Source organism: Empidonax traillii, unplaced genomic scaffold (genome assembly GCF_003031625.1).
Source record: "Empidonax traillii isolate 1590-97213 ecotype Southwest subspecies unplaced genomic scaffold, ASM303162v1 scaffold153:size895095, whole genome shotgun sequence".
Taxonomy (NCBI): Eukaryota; Metazoa; Chordata; class Aves; order Passeriformes; family Tyrannidae; genus Empidonax; species Empidonax traillii.
The window spans coordinates 2,669-28,287 of NW_020955346.1; the positions used below are offsets into that span (position 1 = coordinate 2,669).

General features: G+C 38.2%; 1 protein-coding gene across 1 annotated transcript in view; it reads left to right on the forward strand.

Moving 5' to 3' along the window:
• The window catches only part of LEMD3 (LEM domain containing 3), a 23,495-nt gene extending 2,044 nt beyond the window's left edge, over positions 1-21,451 (forward strand). Inside the window, exons 2-11 of the mRNA XM_027884698.1 lie at positions 5,757-5,824; positions 7,635-7,714; positions 7,797-7,945; positions 9,390-9,491; positions 10,440-10,542; positions 10,773-10,951; positions 18,300-18,381; positions 19,920-20,025; positions 20,117-20,195; positions 20,415-21,451. Of these exons, the coding sequence (XP_027740499.1) occupies positions 5,757-5,824; positions 7,635-7,714; positions 7,797-7,945; positions 9,390-9,491; positions 10,440-10,542; positions 10,773-10,951; positions 18,300-18,381; positions 19,920-20,025; positions 20,117-20,195; positions 20,415-20,578 (1,112 nt within the window). The 3' untranslated portion in view covers positions 20,579-21,451. The remainder of the gene's footprint in view (positions 1-5,756; positions 5,825-7,634; positions 7,715-7,796; positions 7,946-9,389; positions 9,492-10,439; positions 10,543-10,772; positions 10,952-18,299; positions 18,382-19,919; positions 20,026-20,116; positions 20,196-20,414) is intronic.
• Positions 21,452-25,619: the final 4,168 nt, after the last annotated feature.

Consider the following 25,619-nt stretch of genomic DNA (forward strand, 5'->3'; position numbering starts at 1 on the left):
CTGCAGCACATAAAATAGATGTTTGGACAAACCCCACACAGTTCTTTTTGTTTACATTACAGAATCACAGAGTGGCCCACAGTGGGTCATCTGGTCCAACCTCCCTGCTCAAGCAGGGTCATCCTAGAGTACATTGCACAGGATTGTGTCCAGACAGTTCTGGAATATCTCCAATGAGGGAGACTCCACAACCTCTCTGGGTAATCTATTCCAGTGCATGATTACTCTGCACAGTAAAGAAGTTCTTGCTCATGTACAGGTGGAACTTCTTGTGCATCTGTTTCTGCCCATTGCCTCTTGTCCTGTTGCCTGGAACCATTGAGAAGAGCCTGGATCCACCCTCTTGACACCTGGCCTTCAGATATTTACAGATATTGATAAGGTCCCCTCTCAGTTGCCTTTTCTCGAGGCTGAACAGGTCTGGCTCCCTCAGCCTGTCTTTGAAAGAGAGATGCTCCAGTCCCATAGTCATCTTTGTTGCCTGACATACAGCATGTTTCAGCTCAGCGTTCAAGCTGATTTTCCTTACTTGATCATTGTCATGCTGCTTCCCATTGTTTTTTTGAAGAGTGTAACAGCTTACTGCTTTTACTTAGTGTGTCATCTGGCCCTCTGAGGGCCATACAGTAAACTTGCATTAGGTTTGGCACCTAATTTCTACATGTGTGAAAGGAAGGGAATTTTCTTTATTAGCTGGGTCTTGTTTAAGTGCATGTAGACTTATAAAAATCTTTACTTGTCTGCCTTATGAGAAGGGATTTGTGTGCTCCAGGACGGCTGCTTTCTTCCCCTGATCTCAGAGTTGCATTGCTCTCTGTTAGTCTATTTCTGACCAGGAGGATCTTAAATGCTACCTTTCAAAAAATATAGCCATCCTTTCTGGTTAGATGATAACCCTGAAGCTGTATTGTGAAAATTCCTGGTTTCTCAGAAGAGTAGCTTTCATACCATCTGAAGAAGGACGTAATTTATCTCCAGTTAGACAGAAGTTATCCTCAATGCCAAGTTTCTTAAGGTATGAGAGGAAGAAGTCTGGCATCCATTTTTGAATACCATATTGATGTAGACATGGCACAATATCTGGAAGCTGTTTAAAAGGCATAAAACAGAGAAATCTGCAAAGGATACAGGATTTTAGTGTACACAGTACCCCACTTTGAAAGAGACAGAAGGAATATAGTTTTAGTAAAAATGGTGCTTTTCAGGTCTCTCTGCATACTTGGAAAAGTTTCTCTCATTTAATGCTTGGCTATGAATCATTTGTTCATGTTATAACTATTAATATTAAAAAGGCAGGCTGGAAACTTGAAGTAATCTGTTCTGTTATTCAGCATCTTGACTACCATAAAGGTGGTCCCTTCAAAATTCGGTTTGTAACTCTCTGTTTTATTAGACTTCTTATAATTTTACTGAACTAGTTTCTTGCCTTGTCATCTTCAATTGGAGAGCAAGTCAGGGGGCTTTTAGAAGGTAGAACATGAAGTTGTCTGAAGGAACAAAAAGTCAGATTATCAGTTCATTAATTTTACTTGACTTAATGTACTGTGTTCCAGCTGTAGATACCTATTCTGTACTGTGGTGCTCTGATATGATGTAAAATTATTTAATTATCCTATATAAAAATAGATTACCTTCAGTGCATCACTGTTCTCAGAATTGCTAGTCTGCCAAACCTACAGTGAGTAATGTCTACTTCATAAGACACTAAAGGGAGAAGTAGTATATACTCATCCAGGTCTGAGTTGAAGTTACTGTTCTTGTGTTCTTGTCATGAATAGTTTAGCCATTTTTCAAAACAGCAGCTTTTTATAGACAGTATCTATTTCAGTGCCTAACATTTCTGCTAAACCAAAATACCTGCTTTATTTAAATTAGACTTTCTTCAGGCATATGTTAATTACTGGATATCTTGGTCTTTCATGGAGAGACTTCAATAGATCACATCCATTTTCAGTCAGACTTGCAAAATGAATAAAACTAACCATTCTATCCACAAGAAGCAGCCAGCTACCCTTAGGTATTACCCTCCTTTCTTGTAGATAAAGGACTTTTTAGTTAGCAGTTTCTTTTGCTTGGCATTCTCTAGAGTGTGGCCACCTGTTGGATTTAGATGTTTTCCTTCTGAGGTAAGGGACAGCACAGGTCCTTGAGATGCAGGGGTCAGTTAGGCTTTCATGTGTAATAAGGCTTACTGTTAAATCCATGGCTGCAAGAAAATCCTGGCAAAACACTAAACGATATTTAGTATTAATTTCAAGTGTCAGCTACTGTATCTGATTGCTGTCACAGGCTCTCCGTTCTGTCACTCTCCTTTAATCTTAAGTTCTTCAGGTAATTGATACGGTGCTGTTTCTAACCAGTGATTGAACAAATTAAGCAATTTAGAATTCTGGTGTTCTGCAGTGTTACTCAGCTACTGAGTTTGCCTTTGGGAGACTGGGCATTCTTACTTGCTCTTGCAACATGTATTCTGCTCCTGCTTTTCTTCAGCTCCCCACTTTGGTCTCCTGCTGTAAGTAACCTGCAAATGTGAGACCTTGTACATTGTTTGTGTTTTGTATTGGTGGACTGTATCACATCAAGCTGTAAGCTAGAGATCTGTGCTTAAATCCATGTCTTCCTTGAAGAATTAGATTTCCACTGGGTTTTTGTACCAAATGAAAATTATTTACAGTGTAAAGTAAGTACTTTTAAAATTTTGAATATTTCTGTTTGTGTATGCTGTGGTTCATAAGTTAAATGCCTAAATGAAAGTCAGTTTCAAATATTCTAATCTGCATGGGAAAGGAGATCTGACTTGATTTCTGTATGAGAAGCAGTTGAGGCAACAGACTTAAATATTTCTTTAGAAGCTTTAGTTGCTTTTTGGTAGTATTTCTAGGACAACTCCTCAACTTCTTATGTGGCTTGCCCAAGTACACTAACATAAGCTAAAGGGTAGTTTTATGATCCTTGCTGGGATATTACTTTTTGCCTCCCTAATGAAAGCAAATAGAATGGTTCTTTGATTGAAGTTGAAATTAGTGATCTGTACCCAAGAAAAGTTTAAGCAGAAAGATCCGTGCTTTCTGTAGACTTGCAATAGACATGTTAACAGAGGGGCAGTTTTTACAAAAAACTTGGATGTATCTTGCAGCAGACTTGTGTAAAGCTTTTTTTGTCTGAGCTTCAGTTTTATTCCTGGATATAGGGCCTCAAATGGAACAGCTGGGAAACATTTTTGGCTCAGACTATGGAAAGTGGGTTTCCAGGCTAAGTGGTTAATGATTGTACGTAAGTTATTCAAAGTAAGCCTTCATTTGCAGAACTATTAGCTAAAGCAGTGACTGAAATGGCATATAGGAATATCCTGCTGTTGCAGTAAAACAGAAGGTTGTCTGAGTCGTGAAATGCCTAACTTTCTGTAAGCTTTCAAATTCATGAGTTTTTCAGAAGAAAGCTGCTAAATGGTCCTCAGCAACAGATGTGTTGGAATGAGAAACTGCATCTCCAATAGCTTTCTGTACAGGACTGAAACTCCATAATTCTGATTATCTTACTTGTTTCGAGAGTGGTAGGCAAGATGAAAGGGGTTTTTATTCCTCTTCTATGCCCCTGCCAGTATTGTGTGAGGGAAGTTTGAACCAATGGGCCTTAGAAGTTGTCAGAGCCCAGGCAGCAAAGGCGTTTGTAGCTGTTAAACTTGTTCAAAGGGAATATAGTCTGAAAAAAATTTCGGAAGCAGAACTGAGAGAAAACTGTCTTCTGGTTTCTGAAGATGAGACCAGAAACTGTGAAGTCAGTGTGCTGGCTATGTGCGGCATAAACATAATTCTTGGAAGAAGGCAAATAAGATTAGAATTTAAAACTACTAAAGTAATTCAGTAGACCCCTATTTAAGGGAGTTTTCGTTCTTTTGTAAAGGGTAATGCTGTGTTCTCAAAAGATGAAAATCCAGCATGAATCTTGAAACTTATTTTTAAGAATTCATTTTTTTCACCATCCCCTGCTTGTGTGTTTTGCTTGTTTGCTTGTGTTGGTATTATTAATCCTTTTTATTCTTTCTCATTTATTTCATAAATGGGCTTTTCTACTTATCTAGATAATTTAAAATAAAAAACCCGAACAACCAAAGACAAGTTCCTAATAGAAGGGTCTCATCTCACAAGCTGTTTTGTTCAACGTATGACTGACGTGCTCTTTCTGTATTGAAAAGACCCCAGAAAGACTTCAGGTCTTACCAAACAAGGAAAAAAGCTTAAGTGGATGCATGCTTATCAGACTTGCTCATATCATACAACTAAATATCTGATTGAGATTGTACATATGCTTCTACAGAGATAGGTTTTGGTTTTGTTGTATTCATTCCACTAGTTCAAATTTAGAACAGTATGTTTACACCAGAGACCCTATGAGTATGATATATAGTTATTTCAGGTCTGCTAATCTTGAAACATGAAATCACTGATGATTACACATCTAAATTTATAGGCTGTAGAGTTTATACTGTACAAAAAGAATGCCTAAATTATGTACAAGAACAACCTATAACTCCAATCCAGGTGCTGAGTTCTGAAATTAGAGTGTTTTTTGGCAAAAGTGGTACCAATTTTCAGCAGTGATATCTGTAGTTTTGCTATTACAGTAGACTAAGACTTTGCATGTTAATTATCAAGTGAAACATCTTTCAAAGTGTTCTGCTTGGTGCTTGATTGAACATACGTACGTGCACACAGGCTTAGTTCCAGCAGCACTTCTAGGCCAGATAGCATCTGAGCACTCTTAAAAATGCTGTCGCTATGTCTCTAGATCCCAACAGTAAGAGAAGAGCATGCCTGTTATGATAATGTGCTTGCAAGACAAAATTTACTTAAATCTGTTGAAGTGTACTTTAATAAGACTTCAACGGTCTGAGAAGGACTTCACAGAAACACTTAGTTCTCTGTAACTCCCTACTGTGAATGAGACATGAAGGTGCATCTCTGTAACTTGCTACCCTTTCCTAATTTTTGCTTACGTTGCATCGAATGTTCTCATTTGTGTAGGGAATTAGAAATTGAAGCTACTCTTTTTAAAGAGTATTCCAATATAAGCAAAGGTTTGCATTTTAGATAGGCACAAGTATCTTAAATTTTCATAGCTTGCAATAGCTTTGTGCATATGCTATCATATGCTATGCATATACCTTATTTCCTGACTACTTCTGCATACTGTCAAAAACAATCAGGAGATGGTAAAAGCACCAGTTTCAGGCCATAGTGGGGTTTTGTGTGTGTTCAGGCAGGTGATGAGTTACTGTGATAACTATACCAATCTAAAAATATAGTAACTTCATAGTGCCTGAAATACTATTATGGCTGTGTTGTGACTGGAACCTGATTTCTGTAAAAGGTAATATATGTTTCATAATAAATGGGAATTATTTAGAAATTGAGTCAGGGTACAGCAACTGTTTTGTGGTAATGTCCTTTTCGTAGTTCTTCGTACCACCTTTTGTTCTACTTTTGGTGAAAATACTGAAATATGCTTTTTGCGCAGTACATGAAGTTGTATTGATGTGATTTGTACAGCTCTGAGAATCATCAGGGTTTTTAGGCTTCCTTTGAAGGAGAAATTTATGCAGAGAAATTTGTATATTGTTAGTGAAACTTATGAGAATTACTGTGCTACTGCTGCTTGTGTAAATTGTGTTAACAGTAAGCTTGCGTTTAGGTGAGTTTATTTTATATAATGCAGTAATTTTCGATCAAAATAAACAAAAGCTTTCATTTTACCAGGGGAACATGAATGTGGCAGCTCTATTCAAAGAAACCTTACCGTCCAGGAGGCAGCTGCATATTTAAAAGTAAGCAAACGAGGTACTTTTAATTGGTTGTATATAAGATTTGTATAAGTTACAGTTTGTAAGACCTGGTTTCATATCTAATGTATTGACTAAAATTTTACTTAGTATTACTTGGAAATGTTTGGAATTGATGGCTTTAACATGTGCTTCATAATATTTTTATTTGGGGATGTAGTGAGTATTTGAGGAGAGGGAAGGTGAAAGAAACTGGCTTAATTTCAGTGAAAGTGTAGCTAGTAGTGCTTCAGTGGCATGCAAGGCTTTTTTCCCCTTTCATTAAAACACCGAGACATGATTTGGGTTGATGGAGATAGTTGATCAACATAAAAATAATAAATGTATAAAATTCAAATATCTAGAAGCTTCTCCAGAAACCAGTATACTGGGTCTTGAGACTTAGTATAAAGGATACTGTCTTCCTTTCTTTGTGAAGATGGGTTGACGTGTGGATCTGTGCAGAGAGCCTGACAGACAGCAGCTGCGTGGAGATTTCGGCCACTCATTCAAGTAGAAATGGTCAAAAAAAAGGCCTTAATTTGATCGGTGTGTAGTAGTATGAAATCCCATGCTCTGCTGTCATTCTCCTGCCTTACTCCCCAAATAAAAGATAACTCTTGCCTTGCCTTGACAGCTGTAGGGTTTATTTTAGCCCATATTAGTGTACCCTACAGTGGAAAACTACTTGAAGCTTTTAAGAGGCTAAGAGTAGATTTCTTTGATTGGACGGGGAGGAGTTAAGCTGATATATGTAATATACAAATTTATAGAAATTCTACATTTTGGCAATCCTTTACTTAGTAGACAAAAAAAGGGAATGTTTGAAAACATCCCAGAGAAGTTGCTAACACTAGTTTACGGTTTGGAAATTATAATCTACATCTGTTAAAAGCAGATGTATTGTAGAAAAAATTAATTTGATGCCATAGAACTGATTGTTACACTGAATAAATGACTGTTTTTATCAAAACTGTTCTAGGTCTGCTAGGAAGCTCAAATTTAATATGAAAATGTGTCACTTTGTAGGAGGTCTCATTTAACCCTGCAGTTTCTCATTTTGGTAGTATAACTCCTTTACAGAATTTCTATGTTCAGTTATTTTTTCATACTTTAATCTCAAACTGAAATAGTTACTGGTGTTTTAAGTGCTTATGGTTTAATTCTAGACCAGTTACATTGTGTGAGGTTCAAAGGAAAGATGGAAATAAATCTTTTTGGGAAGTGTAATTTCAAATACAATAGTAACTTCCATTTTGCTTTTCTTTTTGTGCAAAAGAACATGCAAGGTGAGCTATGGAGACAGCCTTAGCTCAGATAGCAGTGGATACTCTCCTATTAGAGATGATACCAAATAATTAAAAATAAAAAAAAGTCAGCATCTAAACAGTAGTGTCAGTTCTTGATTTAAAAACACTGAACTGTTTGCAAAATATGAGTACAACCTAATTTTACCTAAGCTTCTTTAAAAAGATCAGAGCATGGAACTGCTTTTATAGGACCGATTCCCAGCAGCGTTTGGATCAGTTTGGAGTTTTACTCTTGGAGTAGATTTTTTTCAGTGAGCGCCACCTAGTGGTTGCATAATTTTTTCTTGCTGTAAGTTAGAATGTGAATTAAATAGTGAATGTGGCTTGACTTTTCAATCAGTCCTTAGTTTGAGGGATGCTGGTGAGTCTGATAATTGCTTATAGTATATATAAATTTACTTTGTGCAGTGAATTTATGCAAAATCTGTGCAGAATCTGAGTTTTATTATAGAATGATAACTTCCTGGTTATTTATGAAATTACTCATTAATATTGTATTTTGACAGAATTTAGATCGAAAATATGAAAGTGTACTTAACAAAACATTGCACTGGATCTTGAATAGTGGGGAAGATGTTGGCATAAAGTAAGTAGTCTTTATTTTTTAGCTAAATTTCTTCTAAGAGAATGTATCCTTTCTCATAAGTACTGTATATTTTTTTTAATAGGTGTCTCAGCAATGACCCTAATGAGATGAATGTCACCAATGTGACAGATGTGAAGTATCTGGAATCCACTAGTCCAAAGATGTCTTTCAGGTGTCGTTTTCGCCGTGCGTTTGTTAATGTAACTCACAGATTATCAATATTGCTCCTGGGTAAGTTAATAAAACAATCAAACTTTTTTTGTTGTAACTTGTATTTATCTAAGTGCACAAGGAAAAGTAAACAGCACGTTTAGAGAAAGTTGTTATTCAACCATAAAACTTGGAGTTTCTATCAGTATCTTGGTTAAAATGTAGTTTGCTTTGCACTTCTGTTGTGCCACTGTGTCTTCACACTGGTTGCTATCATCTGCTTCTGTAAGCAGCTGAACATACTCATTCTTTGGGAACTCCATCTTTTTCCCTGTTTCAAAAGCAATAGCTTGTGGCTTTCAAAAGTTCCACATGGAACTGATTAGAAGAAGCAAAATGCTCAGTAAAAAGACATAATAGCTGTAATTTTGAGGATATTTCACTGTTGTTGAACTTTGGAAATGTAACTACAGAAAAGATGATCTTCCTAGTTTTAGGAAAGGTTGGATATCTAACATAATTGTCACCAAACATTCTTTCCTCTGAGTATGTTGTAAAAAATGTATGTAATCTTTCAGTAAGACTAATTAGTCTTTGATATTTGTCTGATTAAGTTCAAATTCATCCAAGTTTATTTTATTCTGAGCCATACTGAAAACTATGCAGCATAAAAACAGGGTACAGCTGAGTGCAGACACTTCACTCCTTTCCATGTAGCTGGATAATAATATTGAAGATGCAGAGTCCATCTTATGCACTTATTGAATATTTAAAAAACTGTTTATCCCAGTATCTTAATCATTTGCTTATGAGGAGAAGACTTGAGACCTCCTTCAGTAGCCTTTTGATGAACCAAAAGAATCAAAGGCGAACTGTCCCAGATTGCTGTCTTTTCAATAACAGTCAATTCAAGGACTGAATTGGGATGTGGAGATAAAACTGAGTCAACCACTGGTCTAAGTCATGCTGAGCAAGTTGCTTCATGTCTCACCTGTAGTTAACATGAATATGAAGCACCTTTTGAAAAATAAACTACTGCATAAATGTTAGATGTGTTGTCATTAACCCTAACGCTCATTTTGGCCTAAAATGATGTCCATCTGTCTGATATATCAGTTAAGACTGCCTTGCGGTCACTGATATGTGAAACAAACTATGTAATTATAAATCTTGTGTGTGTGGGTTTGGTTTCGATTTTTTTTATATTGTTAATTGATTGCAGGGGTATTGGTGCCCTCAGCAAGATAGAAGAAGGAATAAGAACTTTATTTTCACAGTCCCACGAGATACCAAGCTATTGTTAGAACAGTGAATGTTTTCCTAAAAGTAACTTCTTTTCAAAGTGGAAGGAAGAGTTTGTGTTTCTGTGTAAAATACTGACAAACAAGTACAGTCTAGTTCACTAGCTTTGGAATGTACAGTATTTGTTAGATAGTTCAACCAACTTGTGAATTATGCCCTGGAACCATTGTTAAATAACTGATGTTCTAATGCTGTTTAAAGAGTATTATGCATCTTAATGCAGGTATAGGAATGGTTTGGGGAGTCTTACACTACATGAAGTACCGTTGGGCAAAAGAGGAAGAAGAAACAAAGCAGATGTATGATATGGTGGTAAAAATCATAGGTATGGCTTCTGATGTGTAAGCTTTTGAAGAATTGGCATTAATTCAGTTATATTTTCTTCTTGTTTGGTAGCCAGTCATTGTGCTGTTAGAGTTCTTGGTCAAATGTGTGATTCACATGCTATGGTTTTCTTTTTTTTCTTTTTTTTTTTTTTTTTTTTTTTTTTTTTTTTTTTTTTTTTTTTTTTTTTTTTTTTTTTTTTTTTTTTTTTTTTTTTTTTTTTTTTTTAAAGTATACTAGAAGTATGGTGACGTGTTGCTTTCTGTATCTGTTTTTTCAACCATCTTCATCTAAAATATCCGCTCCAAAAATGTGTTAGCCCTCAATTCCGTCTGTAGTGGTTTTTCATAGAAAAAACAGCTTTTTAATGAGTTACTTTGAGCAGAAATTATGTTGCTAAAATAGATGCATGATTGAGTTCTGAAATCCTGCCTTTCTACTTGAAACCACAGTGTTTGCAATAGTTCATGTTTGTAGTTTTTAAGCTCTGTTTTGGACTGCATTTTTACTTAAATTGTTCTATTACTTTCATGTATGGTAGTCACCATAAATACAGAGATGGCAGACAAATCAGAACTGTTTTCCTGTGTTTATCATTTTCCTGCATTTTTTTGGTCTGGAAATCAATTTTTGTTGGGGTGGAGGGAAAGCCTTTTATTTTCAAAGATGGCTGTCTTTGCTAACACTTAAAAATACCAATCAAGAGTAAGAACTCTCTTCCTTTATTTTGAAGTTATTAGGATACTTGGATGCACTGTGCTTGGTTAGTTTTCTCAATTTGCCTTCAGCATGGCTGGGGGAGAAAATGTTTCAAAATGCCGGAAGACCTTAACTAGTAAATTGGGAGGGATCTTGAGTAGGCGTTCATTGCCAGAATTGATACTTTTCCTAATGTTTGCATGAACGGCATAGTTACCAGTTTGTGTGGTTTTTTTTATGGTGTCTTCAGATGTTCTAAGAAGCCACAGTGAGGCATGTTCAGAAAATAAAGAGCTGCAGCCTTACATGCCAATTTTACATGTGCGTGATTCTCTAATACCTCCTCAGGACAGGTATGTTCTCACTAGAAGTAATGAATTTCCTTATGTGTAAAGAGGGAAAATTAGTAAAAATAAATGGGTGAGTTAACTAAGTTAATTTCAGTAGGTTGCACACTGTAATATTTGGAGATTCTTACTGACACAGGTGGGGGGAAAAAGCGTTGGATTTCTCTTACGTGCTGAGTGTCAGCTATGCAGATTATTATAATGCTAACTTTGTACTTCTTGCTTCAATTTTTAAGGAGGAAAATGAATAAAGTTTGGAATAGAGCCGTTGAGTTTCTTGCAGCAAATGAATCTAGAATTCGCACAGAGACACGAAGAATAGGTGGTGCCGAGTTCTTGGTTTGGAAGTGGATGCAACCTTCTGCAGCATGTGACAAAATTTTAGTAATACCATCGAAAGTGTGGCAAGGCCAAGGTACTGAAGTTATATTTTGCAACTGTAGTTGTTTTAATTTATGCATCTAACTTCTAAATGGTACTTTGTTGCTTGAACATGAAAGGCTTTTTTTCTCTCACACATTTAAAGATTGTTATGAACTGTTAGTGCTATTTCTCTATTATCTTGTTCTATAGACTTACTTTTTCTGTGCATTCGGTGTCTGCCTTGTTTTCAAGGCAAATGAGCTTTTCTGTTGTAGCTACTGCAGAAAGACACAGAGGGCACGTAGCCGGAGTGAGTTGCTTGTTCCTTTTCATGAATTTTAAAAAAATACTCTTTAGTCGGTCAAATTGTGACGTGCCTTATACTTATTGGAAATAATGTAATTCGTTGTATCTGACAACAGATAAATTGTATCTTGTAGTCTTGAGTTTCTTACTGTTAAGTTGTCAGTCAAGTACCTAAAGATGGAGTAAGGAGGAAGAGATGTTTATTTTGAAAAAAAACCTACTGGAACAAAAGACTCCTCAATTAGGAGAACGTGCATTTTGAACATCTAGTAGTGCTTCCTCTCTGTCATAAATGTTTTTTCTATGCTGTGCATTTGTTTTTCAAGCTTTGTGGTGTAAGGCATTTGCTTTACTAGAGAAGGCTGTTGTCATAAATGGGTTTTGCAGTGTTCTGTCACTTTTTAGCTTTATTGTGAAACCGTGTGGCAGGAATCTAGTGAGTTTGCAATTGTCTCTCGACTGTGGTCATATTTTCCTAGTTCTTTTTCTTTCTGCATTTCTTCATGTTAAGTTTCAGGTTTTGGGGTGGTTTACTTTTATTTTGGTCAGTGAAAGTTGAAACTGTAAGCCTTGAGTTCTGGTTTGCAGTAAAAAAAGAACGGTCATTTCTGTCTGTGCCTGAGTGTGAAGGCAAATGCTTACAGTCTTTATGGCCAATTGTATAAATGCTGTGACTTTTTAAAAGAGTCTCTCCCCTTATGTTCCTCTATAATGCCATATTATTTCTCCAGTTGGACTAAAATAAAAGCTGTGTAGAATCCTAGTTTATAATTTCATTAGCTTATTTTGATGGCCATGGAGAGCGATTGCTTCTCCACTTTTTTGTTCAGATTTTTCAGTTGGATGTTATCAAGGTAGTATTGTGTGTTACTTCTATGGCTTTGGAGTAGATGATGAAAAAAGCCTAGTTAAAAAGCAGACATTTTGCCCTGCCTATTCCTACTTAAGCAAAAATTCTCACTGGCAAGCAACTGCATTTCTGTTCACCTGGAGTATGTTAATTTTGATCTTAGTTTAACTAATGCAAGTACCAATAGGTTTCCTTCTTCTACTTTTTACTGGTATACATTTTTATTTTTAAGAAACAATGTTTTTATTCTTTCTCCTAAAAGGGTACAGTTTAAAGCAACTCTTTCCGATGTGATTTACTTTCCAAAGACAGATAGAAATAGCTTCTTTATGGCTTGAAACATTTTACGCTTTACCAAACTTGATCACTCCAGTACAAGTACTGCTAACATTCTGGTTTTGTCCCAGGCCAATTGCATGTTTTAGTAAGTTCTGTGTAGGCTTTCAGCCCTTGGCTCGTAAATTTTGTATTTTCCTAAGTTTAAAGGAAAAATTACTAATTCTCTCTGTCAGTATGAGAAGCCAAATATTTTGAGGCATTTGCAGATATTTGGTGTGTTAACTGATGAGGATCTTAGTAGTCTTGGGACCCATTTCTTGCTTTACTGTGCAAAAGGTTGAGATGTCATTACATTCTTCCCAGAGTTATACTACTGGGTTTAGCATTACGTTTCTTATTTTAAATAATTCAAAATGAGGGCTGCTTTTCAAAAAATACCTTGTGAATCCTACTGCAGACTTGAGGTACTACAGTCATTGTCTTGCAATAATGTGGCATTCTGCTATGTTAACTGTATTGTTTGATTTCAGTTTCTCAGTTTTCATTAGTAAGATGTGTTTATTAACTTTATTACTAGAGTTGCAGATCCTTTGCTTTCTAGGACAGTGTACATTAGGGATGTGCAGGTGCTTTACAAAAAAGAAGTGGTGGGTTTTGTCAATGGCTGTCTCTGTTCCATCTCTCATTTAAATTGAGCATAGTTTCTACAAGATATGTATATATGTAGTTTATTGCTCAATACAAGCTGTGAAACATGACATTCTAGTTCTAATTTGCTACTCATTTGCTCTGTTTTTCTTGTCCTGTTTGACTGCAATATAATCATGCCATGATTATTCAGTCCTGTATTAGAAATCAGACTGGATTTTCCTTCACCTGGATGACTTCTCAGTGTGCGATAGTTCAGGCGGTGCTTTGCTTCATGGAATACACACTGGAAATATTCAACAGAACAGCACTTTCCAAAACTTCCCAGAAAGATAGCTACTGTAGGAGTTACTGTTACGTACCATCCAAATTTGAGCATCTGATACTACTTTAGCATAGTGCCAATGTGGACAGAGTAACCTAATCTCTCATCTGTGGCTATTATCTGTGTGTTATTTATTATTATTATTATTATTATTATCATAGAATTATGCACTTTAAACTCTTTGCTTTCTATTGAATAGAACGTATCAAAATCCATTCTGTTTCTGTCATTTTCATAGCAATTTTCCTAGTTTTCTTGCTATGTTTGCAGTTTAGCAAATATCTTTGAAGAACTGAAATTGTATACGTGGCCACCATCAGAAGGGCATGGAAATAGTGTGGCTGAACTGACAGCAGTCAGTTGGGCTCTTGGTAGTCAGCAGGCAAAGGCAATTTTCATATGCAAAAGCTCTCTCTATTTTGTGCTCCTTGTTTTCAAATGACTGTTTGAAATAGTTCCATTGCATAAGTCTCCAACTTTTTGCACAGCTGTTTCTTTCCTGATGTTAGGAATTCTACATGATGTGTCACTTTCTTCCTTTTTTGGAATTTTACATCAACTGCAGCTAAGTTCATACTCCAGTTTTGATGTATGAATATAGAAGTTCTTAAATCTAAATACTCTCCAAGACTGCTAGGCCCTGAACAGACTCTCTGCATAGAAAATCATAACGAATTCTTGGGTTTGAATCCTGTGAATAAATTTCAAGGTCATGGGTTTTTTACCTTGTGAGATCTAATAGTGCTGAGCACAACACCTGAGGATGTGCAATTGAAGAAGAAAGCCTCTTGAACTGTCTGCATGTACTAGGATATCAGTAAATGATAGCATGCATTTTAACTATGGGACCTGGAGCACGCATGAGATCTAAGCTCTGTTGTCTGGTAGCAGCATGTTTAAGCATCACTGTGACATTCTGTCCAGTCCTTTAGGATGCAGCCTGTGTTTTGACAATTTGAGTGGGTTTTTTTTACTAGATCAGAATAAATTCTGGTGCAGTTCCTTTGAAATATTATCTACTGGATACAGTAGATGTATTTGAAAAAAAAATAAGGGGTAGGTAAATACAATGTGTTGTAAACAGTGTACGAGAGGATAGTCAATCAAGAAACAATCTTCATTGTGTCAGGTGTAATTTAATTAAATCAATGGAGAAAACCCCACATTCCTAGTGTGTTCAGTTTGCTTTTGAAAGAACAGATACAATTGTCCTGTCAGGCCCTTGATAAAAAAAACTAGGGAGGCAGAGCTCCAGTGTAGCTAAGCTAACAGCAAAAGCTAAAGTTCCTTGACAGCTCTGGAGATGAGATAAAGACTTCTCTGAAGTACCACATCTAGGGTGATATTTCATCCTGCAGCATGGAAGATAACCCGTTACCTCATGTGAAGGACACCCTTCCTCAATAGCTTGTGAAAACATAATCCTTTCTCCAAACAAAAACAATCAAACAAACCCCCCATCCTTCAAACCCCCCAACTCTACTCTTTAACTATTGCAAGAAGACTCTGGTTTTCATGATGCTTGTAAAATGCTGCATCTGTCCCAAGCTTTAGCCAAACTTAACTGTGTTAAAGCCCAAGTCAACCATGCTCTTGTCCTTGGTGAGATTTTGATTTTGGTATCTTTCATGCTTACTGAAGAACCTCGTGTTGAGTGGAAGTGCATAATTTCAACATTTTCAGCTAATTGTTTTATCTTTTTGTTCTTGCCTTTGATAAGAAGAGTTAGTACTTAATAAATTACAGTGATCTGTGGCTTAACATTGAAAAATCTGTTCTTCAGAAACACGGTTACCTATATTTGATGTGAGTCTTCAGCCTTATCAGATGCATCAAATCCACATCTAAAGATCCTTTGGGCTTTCTTATAACCCCTGGGGATAATACTCAGGAATTCCTTTAGCAATAATTTATTAGTAATTTAAGAGGCATAGAAAACTTAAATGTTCATTTTGAAGTCAGTGCAAGAGCCACTTCTTCCATCATAGACATATTCCAGTCACAGTGCTAAAGAGGTTGATGAAAGCATGTTTTTAGCTGCTGCTGTTCTTTGAATCTGGTATGATACAGTCATACTCAGTTTAATGTAGTAAAACAAAGTACACTATGAATGAAATAACAAGTAGCTTCCTTTTCTTGAAGGTGCTCAGTAGTCCCCAAGGGGAATTTATGAAAATCCTAAATTTTTTATCAATGACTTTTTGTATGAAGTTGTGGGTTTGCTTTCCTCTTTCATCTTTACCTTTTTACCCTCATCTTGTAAGTCTTACTCTTGAGACCTATTTAGAAAAAGGTGCTTACTCAGTGTGTAGCTTAGACTGTTGTCCTGCAAGAATGTCTACTTATGCCCTAATTGTGAGGAGAATATTTTGTATGCTCCACACTAGTGTAAATTTTCAAATAATCAGTACTGTAATCTGAACAGCTTTATCATAGAAATTTCTCTTTTGGGAGAGAGGAGAATTAATTGTTACAGATGTGTAAGGAAGGTCAAGAGACACCTGTTAACTATGCTGTTTTGAGTTTTTCTGTGTAGGTGCAGCATTAATTTACCTATGTCTTCTCTAGGCTCACCTTTTTTCTGGTATACCCTTTTTGTTGTATACCCTTTTTTTCTGGTATATATTTTAATGTTTATTACTGTTCTAGCATTAATTTTATAACTCACTGACTTCCATGGTCATTTTTAACCCTTATACATAAAAACCTCCATCTGAGCTGAAAAACTTACTTTTCATTTACAATGACTTTGAAATGGTTTTTTGAGAAAAAACAGAGTTCGTCTTTATTTTCATATCCTGCACTGCCCTGGGCATACTTGCTCTACCAGTAGGATGTTACATTAAGTTGGTAGTAGTTTTAGTTTTGTGCTGGTGGTGTGCGCTGGCTGAAGTCATCACCTGAAGCACCTGAGATCTTCCAGTCAAAAGGACATCAAAATTATTAGAAACTGGAACAGGCAGAGCGTGGTTTATACAGGTGTTGACGCTAAAGGGTGAATTCCCCATTTAGTTACTCTTGCATAGCTCAGTGGTGTAGCTGCTGCCATAAATCTCATTATGAATTTTTTGGAGTTCATAAACAGCTTGCAGAAATGTTGCTCCTCTGGGCCTTAAGCGTCTGAAAATAACTACCATTCTTTATCCTTGGTTTGAAACCATGTGCTGAATAAACCTAGCTATAAACAATCAGCACATAATTTCCTCAACCCCACACCTTTTCAGGTCCAGGTCCATGACTAGGCCACCCCAGATCACCTTCTCCACTATGGTGTGGTGCCCCAGTGTACAATATGCTGGTGACATTTCACCCCCCCCCTCCCTTGATCTGCTGGAGCCAAACTACATGAGTAAGGTAAGTCCATTTATTTTTCAATGTTACTTAGTTCTGTAAAGTTTTTATTGTATACCCTATGTATAATTTTTAATTAGGGGCAAAAAACTTTACAAAACCATGTGCTATTGAAAAAGGACTTGTCCTTAAACTACAGGCAGCTCAGAGATGGATGTAGTGTCACCAGCATATTTAGGAATCTATTCCCAATAAAAAAACCGGTAGTTGATACAGGTGTTGGTGACTTGCACTCTGAGTGTGTGCGTGAGTATATACTAGTAAGAACATTTTTAGTTATTTGGGGAACTTGCAGTATGTTCAATATTAGAATTGGAAGCCACCTTTTCTAATTTCTAGTTGATAATTGTATTTTGCCTCAGGAATTTACATAAGAAGCAAGTTTGTCTATGCCACATCTGCAGGCAGTGAATTTTCTCTTGGTTGGTGCTTGTCTTTCACCAGCAATGTCTTCCACATGACTGAATTTCTTATATGTGACACGGTTTTTGTTCTGGTAACATATAGAAGAGCAGCAGTGTTCATGTATTTTAGATATACTTGAAAGGTCAGCAGTAAGAAGCACAGACATCTGCCCAAAACTGAGACTTCTGACCCTGGGAATGTAACTCTTGAATCTGTCAAATTTTTGTAAAGTAGGGATTGCAAAGGAGAAGCATTAGCATCAGTTTGGAACAAGATTTTGCCTTGTTGAGATTTTTAATCTTTCATTTAAACTCTTGAATCTCCTTATCTCAAGTCTTTAAAGTAAAACTTTCTTCAAGCCTTGAAGATTGTTTTACCAGGTCATCCCGTTTCATTTCTGTTGCTACTTTGTTGGCCCTTCTCAGGGCACAGAGCTGCCTTATCTGAATCTGAAGGGGACTCCTTGACTCCTTTTCTCACGGTCCAGTCTTCTGTTGCAATTCCCTCAAGTAGAACTTGTGAACTTTAGAGAAGTTTATATTTTAGAACTCCAGAATGTATTTCATTACACTATTTAGCTTTGAAAGAGTTACTCTGTTATTTTTTATTTCCATCTTTCTTCTTACATTTGTTTTATGCTCTGCTGTGTTTCATTTCAGATTTTTGCAAGCTGATGATCATGTGTGTAGAGCATTTAGGGTTACAAAAGCTCCGTCCTTGTAGGGTCTTCTTGACATGTTACTGAAGTACAAATACAATGCAACATCAATCTAAACGGCTCCCTATTTCTTAGTCAGATGGGCAGCAAATTGCCCCAAAAGTGGAAGAATTGAAATTTCATCAAGCAGTTAGAACTGAATGGTTAACATGCAGCTCCAGAAATTTGCTCCAGGGTTTAAGTATATCTGTCTTTTCATGGAGATGTAACGCAAATCCTTTCTCTTAAGTATATGGTATTTTTTAAAATACCCTGAATTCCTTCCATGTATTGTGGCCTGGACATAAGAGAGTGCTTTAAACACAGAAGCTGTAAGTCTAAAAAACTTCAATTAAGTATGGTACGTTTTCTTCAGTGTGGTATAATACTGTGGGAAACTTAACATGCTTAAAACTTTTTTCTAAGTGAAGGAAACTTTCTATTGAGTAAATCCAGAAAGGTATTAATGTATTAGGTTGACACTTGCTAGCTCAATGGTATATGTCAATAATTAGTTTTAACTTTATTTTATTTTGTAGCATTTCATCTAGATAGAAGAAATTCACCACCGAACAGCTTGACACCATGTCTGAAGATTCGCAATATGTTTGATCCAGTTATGTAAGTAAATGTTTTCTTTCTGTATTCTTTTGGAAGAGGCCATTTCTTTCCTCTGAGAGCGGTTTGGAAGAAGTGAGGAAACATTAAACCTTAAAAGAAATGAACCGATTGTAGAACAAAGATGATCTTTCTCTTAACATCTGTGAGAAGAGATTAAAAATCCTTATTGTCTGTCTTCTGTCCTCCATTGTCTTGCACTGTATCTTTGGTTCACTTCTTGAAGAGCACTGCATTTAGTCAAACTACTTGGAGTAATGACTGGTCTTTCTCAATTAATTTTGTATTGTTAAGTATTCTGGAGTATTTAGTCTGTTATAGAGCTTGCACAATTTGCATTTAAAAGGCTGAATTTAAATCACTTACTACTTTATGGCACTGTAACTGCCTAATTTTGAAGCAAATGGATTTTTTTAGTGGGAACAAATTAGTGCTAAATACTGGCTTCTAATGCTTATGTGTAATTCTGAAGTATGTACTGTAACAAGCCTTGTTTCACGTGCTAAGAATTAAGGAATTTTTTTGAAGTCTTTTAAAGCTTCATCCACTCTATTATTTTGTTACATTCCCTCTGGCTGTGGACTAGATCATGCAAGGAGTTGGGGACTAACACATAGGTTATACCCCCTCATCCTGTCAAATCTTCCTCTTCTATGAGCTGTCTTTCAGAGGATCGCAGCTGAAGGAAGTACTTTTTATCACACCCTTGGAGTTATCTTAAAACAAACAAAATTCAAAACCCTCAGTGCAAGACAGACTGTATTATCCAACTGTTTGTGTCATTAGAGGAAGAAGGGTTTATGTTCTTGTCCCACAATCTGAAAAGGTTGAATGCTATCACTGTGCACCTGAAACAGAGAATGTACTGCTATACATGATTAGATTGGCATACTGTTTTGACATTTGCTGTGGGTGCAAGGTATGCTTAACAAAATTAGTTAGCTGCTCTTACGTTAGAAGTATACTAAGAGTTATGACTAAATATGTTTTTGGCGATATGCCAGTGCCTGGTAGAAGCAGCCCCATAATAGAGGTCTTTTCTCTTGACCTGAGAGTCATCTGGGGAATGTACCAGTTACTTTGTATTTATCAGTGTTAGCGCAGTAAATAATCATCTTTCTATTGCCAAAAGTCAGGACACTTACCAAGGGAACAACTTGTCCAGTTTGTTCACTTGTACATTGTGAACCCTCAGATCACAGCAGCAGACTTAAACTTTGGTGTGTGTTCTGGACCGGTTACTGTACTGGACAGAAATGTGGTTTTTTTTAATATCAGTCCGAACATCACTTGCATAAGCCCATTTTAGGACAATGCCCCACTCCCCACATACAGATTATTCCTTTTGATTCCTAGGGCTGAAATTTCTAAATACACAATTTACTCTATATGCAGTAGTAAAAGCCCTAAATCTGCCCCGTAGGCATATACCAGTAAATTATGTCAAGTTGCCCAGAAACCAGACTCAGTGAGGCAGGACGAGATTGTTGTAAATGTTTAAAAAATTATGTACCTAATTAAATCTTTCATTGTTTGCCTAGGGAAATAGGTGATCACTGGCATCTAGCAATTCAAGAAGCAATCTTGGAGAAATGCAGTGATAATGATGGAATTGTTCATATTGCTGTTGACAAAAATTCACGTGAGGTGACTGTCTTTCTAGTAACATCTCAATACTTTGTTCATCCTTTTCTACTGGACTTGTAAAAAACCCAAACCCCTTTCTCTCTTACTTTAGGGCTGTGTATATGTCAAGTGTCTCTCTCCGGAGTATGCTGGAAAGGCTTTCAAGGCATTACATGGATCTTGGTTTGATGGTAAGGAATGCGAATTTGTAACAAAATGCGGGTAGAAATGACAGAAGATGGGTGAAGTTGGAGTTTTTAAAAATGTTTTATATCCAAAGTATTGAACAGTAACAAAAAACCTGGTAAACTACTTTTGATGTAATGACATGTTTGTGTTTAACATCCCAAAGCAAAATATAACAGTAGTGAACTAGAAGGTTTCTCTTTTCCTATTTCTTTGCCTCGTAGGAAAGCTGGTAACAGTAAAATATCTGCGACTAGATCGGTATCATCATCGTTTTCCCCAGGCTCTTACTTGTAACACTCCACTGAAGCCATCAAACAAACACATGAACTCTATGTCACATCTGCGTCTTCGAACAGGCACAACTAATTCTCAGGGAAGTTCCTGAGAAGACTTTCTACAACTGCTAGGACTGTTACTTGCAACAGGAATTTTCCTGTTTGGCTGCCGTCTTCCTTTTTTAGTGCTTTTTGTATGTAATACTTCAATGAATTAAATAAAAGTTTGAACGTTCCAGAAATCTTGTTTCCAAAGGGACTTAGCAATGAGGCAGTAACACTGAGCTGACAAAAGAGAAAAAGAAAAAAGTTGCTTCACAGAGTTTTCCGGGGCTATAGTAAACCAATGCATTTAAGTTTTGCATGAGGACTACCGAATTCATTATACATTTGCAGATGTGGTGACTGTATTTTTGCACCAAGAAGTGTTTTTGATAATACAAAAGCATGGAGAAAAGAAGACTTCCTGTATTCCCATAGTCTCCTGTGAAATAATCTTGTGGGTATTTTGTAACAACCTACAGTTCCTGATGGTGAATAAGTTAAAAAAAAAAAAAAATTCAGTCAACATTAGTTTTTTGTTGCTGTATAAGAATCTTCTTCTGCAGCTGGGGTATGGGGAAAGTGAGTTTGGCATAAGTGGTTGCATATAATTATGAGGGAAAACAAACTGAATGTGGATGTACGGGGTTTTGTATATAAATGTAAATGCTGGTGGTGGCAAAAATGGTTGTGTTCTGTGAGGATGTCTGCATCGAAGCAGCAAATAAGCTTCCTATTTTATTCAAAACCTAATGTTTTATATTATTTTGGCTGTACCATGACAAGAGGCCAAATACCTAAAAGTGTTGGATACAGGTAAAATATCTTTTATAGGTTTTTTATTAAAATGCCTGACTGATTTTATGTGAAAGGTCTGATACCAATTGTAATGAATTCAAATTTGTGAGCAATAAAGAAGCAATTGGCAGATACTGGAAAAATATTTTGTGAAAAGCTGTATTTATTGTTACAATTGTCAGGGCTGTGACAAAATACCATTGGGGTTAAGTGACATTCCCAGTACATTATAACGTGTTTTAATAAACCTGTTAAAATCTTAAAAGGTACATAGTTTCTTGCAACAATTTCGGGTGATGAAAACTAGTACACCTGACAGTAAATCTTGTGGTTCCAAGCTTGTAAATTTACTAACTTTTACCTAGAAATACAAAATTGTTGCTGAGAAGCTTAGTTGCAAATCTAAGATTATTGGCTTTACTAATCCCCACTCATACAATTTTATCTGCTTATCCAGCTGAACATTCTGTAGGAGGTGAGACTGGGAGCACACCGGTCCCACAAATTTTACTGAAACTCACTTTACTTTGTAGATACGATGGATTTGCAGCATGAACTTGCACAAATAATGCACGTTTTTCTTATGATTAAGTAAACATGATGCACACTATTCTGCAACAGGAAATCCTATTGTGCCTTACCTTTGTGCTTTTGTGGGCACCATGTTTATTATTGGAGAGTTTGTTAACAGAAAAGTTTTGAATCCTCAGTTTTATGTCTCAGATGCTAATGAATGAGTATATATAATATATAATCAGCCATGCAGAATTCTACTTACCAAGGACAAGTACATATTTTTGATGGGTAAGTAGATTGTGCCAGGTCTGGTAGATTTTGATGAGTTTTACTATATACATATTATGTATATGTATAATATACATGTATATGTATTATATATATGTATATAAACTAATTTTGTTGTATTTGATGTGCATCATAGTGATTTGTTAACCTGACCTTAGTGACCCCATCTTGTGACCTGTTGCAAGAGTGAATGTAAAAATAGTTGTGGCATTTTAAAAGGTTGCCTCGATGCAAATGCATCAATCTTGCTTCTAAAATATATTTCTTGTAAACACTGTACATTTTATTATTGTAATATGTACTATTATGCAGCTAATTTTACCTTAAACTGTTAAGTTGACCAGTATCCCTTCCTGCAAGACAGAGGGGAATGTGTATAATACCTGAACATTTGAGAAAAATCAGATTTTGTTGTAATTTGTCACCCTATCCTGTAAAAACAAAAAACCAAACCAGACTCAAATTAAAGGTTTATTAGGGGTTTTTATATGTGTTTCACCTTCTAGATATTTGGATGTCTCGGACTTTTTTCATCTGGGGGGTGAGGGGAAGATTAATTTGGCACAGCAACCTAACTAATTTTTAATATTTGTTAGGATTTGAGCGGGTGCTGCCTTGAGCTGACACACACGCACAGCTGAGCTTCACTTGACTGTCTGTCAGCTTGACTTTTGCCCTAATTTTGTACACAGGCAGTGCAGAGGCATAACCTTGATTTCTAAGTTGTGGACATGTCACATCGTCTGACCTGTTAAAGGACGGGGTGAAGAGTCTTAGCCTTGTGCTTTCAGCTTATTTCTTATATTTTGAGCTATAAAAAAAATCTTCAAAGGGATTTTGATAGACAAACAGAAAACACTGGCTTTTTTTCCCCCTGTTATTATAGTCAGTTGTTTTTAAATTGTTTTAGTGACGATTTGAAGGGGTGCGTGGCAGGAGGAGCAAAGACGGGTGTTATTTACATGCATGTGCCCCCCCCTGCTCATACCCGTTCCCTGTGAAAGGCGAGCGGAAGGAGAAAGAATTTCGATGCCGTTCATTTCTCCACTTTTTTGAAGCCCGGCACTAGCTGCTGTCGTAGTTTCGCGGCCGGTGCTGAAGGCAGGAGCTGACTCCGGGTGTGAGCCGGAGCCGCCGCGGCGCTGTCCCCGCTCCCGCCGGCGCCGCGCAGTCCGGTGAGGGTCGCGGCGGGGCTGCCTCCCCTCGGCCAGAACACCCGGGCCGGGGCTGTGGTTCGGAACTGCGGGACCGTCAGTTCAAAAGGGCGAGGGGCCGCTCCCTCGGCCTGTCCGGAGCGCACCTTTAGCCCGAGGGGCGGCGCGCTCCGGCCGTGCCGCAGCGGCGGGACGGAACGGGGTCGCGGCAGCTTCCCCGCGCTGCCGGGCCCCGCCGGGCGGGCGGCGAGAGATTCCCGGCTCCATGTTCATATTTGGCGTTGGCCGCCGGTGCCCAGGAATTTCCCGTCATGCTCGCCGGGCGGCGGGCCCGTCACTGCGCTCCCGCGGGGGGGCCGGGGCCGCTCGCTCGCTCCCTCGGGCCGCTCTCCATGCGCGCTGCGCCGCCGCCGCTGCTCCCCGCGCTCTGCCTGGCCTTGGCGGCCGCCGCAGGAGCCGCAGGTAGGAGCCGCAGGTAGGAGCTGTCCCCGGCGCCCCCCTTGCCCACCGGCCCCGCCGACGCGCCGCAGGGAGGGCGGGCCGGGGGCTGCGGCGGGGGCGAGGGGAGGAGCGGCCCCGGCGGCTCGGGGGGCCGGGCCGGGCCGGGCCGCACCTGCCGGGGCTGCGGCGGGGCGGGCGGGTAGCTGGGTGTGCGCTGAGGGAGAGCCCCCGGGCCCTGCTGGCGGCGGAGGGCGGCGCTGGGGTCGGGGCTCGCTTGGGTCGGTCCCCGTGTCACGGAGCGAGTCTCTGACAGCGATCGCCGTCCCCGCATCCCGGCCCCATCCCAGCCGCATCCCGGTCGGGCCGCCCCTGCAGCCGCCGCAGCGCCTGGACCCACGGGCACGGCGCGGCTCCGGGCGTCCTGCGCTTCAGCCGGGGCTCCTGTCTCAGAAGCGGGGTGACTGGTGTCGGGGTGCACATGGGAATAGCTGGTTCGGGGAAGCAGCGCTTGACCGAGTTCAGTTCTGCCGCCGACGCCAGCTCGGTAGATTGTTCTGCACTGGGACAAAAAAGGAGCTTAAACCTCTCGTATGAGCTCTGAATTTGGTCGTGTTTCTCTAAGGAAGCTCAGTGTGCTGGCTGGTTGGGTTTGTTTGATGTCGCACTACTAACAGATCCAGTTGATGCATAAGGCAAAGTATAATTTATTTCTTACTGTCCCCTTCCCAAGTTAATGTAGCTGTACTTAGTGCATCTTAGCATCCCTGAAATAGAAATGGGACTTAATTAAGCTTCCGGTAATATTTGACAAATTAGCTATAAATGCTGGCTTTCCTGCTCGAGCCAAAATTTCAGTCATCACTCTCTTAGCATAAAGACTAGTCTGAAGGCGCAGTGATCTTAAATAGGGATAACCGTGAATTAAAAATACCAAATCTATCAGTGGTTATCTACAGATAAGGCCAGATGTTTACTGTTATCTAGCGATAAATGCTGTAAGGTGATCTCTGTAAGAGTTCTGACCTTAAACATAGATTTTAAGAAAGTATAGAGCCTTAAATTTTAGCTCTTTTTCTTTTAAGCTTCCTGTTGTTCCTATTAAAACAGTTATGAAACTGCACTTGACAGGTAGATGTCCGAAAGAGATATCTGCAATAGCCAGATACTTTGCCTTACCGATAACGACTTGTTTATGTCGAGTGGTCTGTAAACAGAAGAGCCATCTCCACTCCCACTATGGCACAGTGCCACTTATCTGAATCCAGCATTAACGCTTAGAATTTGTCCTGCTTATGTTCTTGCCCCCACTGAATTGACACAAGTGCTTGCTGTCTTACGTGCTGATGATTCCCTACTTTTTATTACACTGCTGCGTGCCTTTGCAGTTCGTCATGATTCCTTGTCTGCCAAATTTGGTTGGTAACAGTGCCCTTTAAGTCTGATTCTGGAAGTAGTTTCCATGTGGCTTGTCATCTTAATCAGACGTTTGCTCATAGTTTCTAAAAGAATTGCCTGCCTTGCTGTAGACATGGCTTATTTTAGAACAGTATTTCTCAACTGTCTTTTAAAATTTATGTAGGGAATCAAAGACAATCAGTAGCTTAACCAGAGTTACTAAATAATCCTAGAATTCTAAGATGAAAAAAGGATTATTTTTTTAAATAAAGTTCTGCATTGATTTCCCAAAACCACTCGAATTAGTGCAGTTAAGTTATATTTAGTTTAGTCTAGAATGTGGTTGGTTGGTCTTTTTCCTGTCTGACGTTTCTTGGATCTTTCTAACACAGATTTGGTAAGATTTTTTAGGAGGAAAGAAGAATTCTATTTGTCTCCCAAAAGCACGGTCTTTAAAAAGAATGCCTTTGTAGATGGGGTAATGTTTCTATATTTGGTAAAGCCATATAAAGCAGTT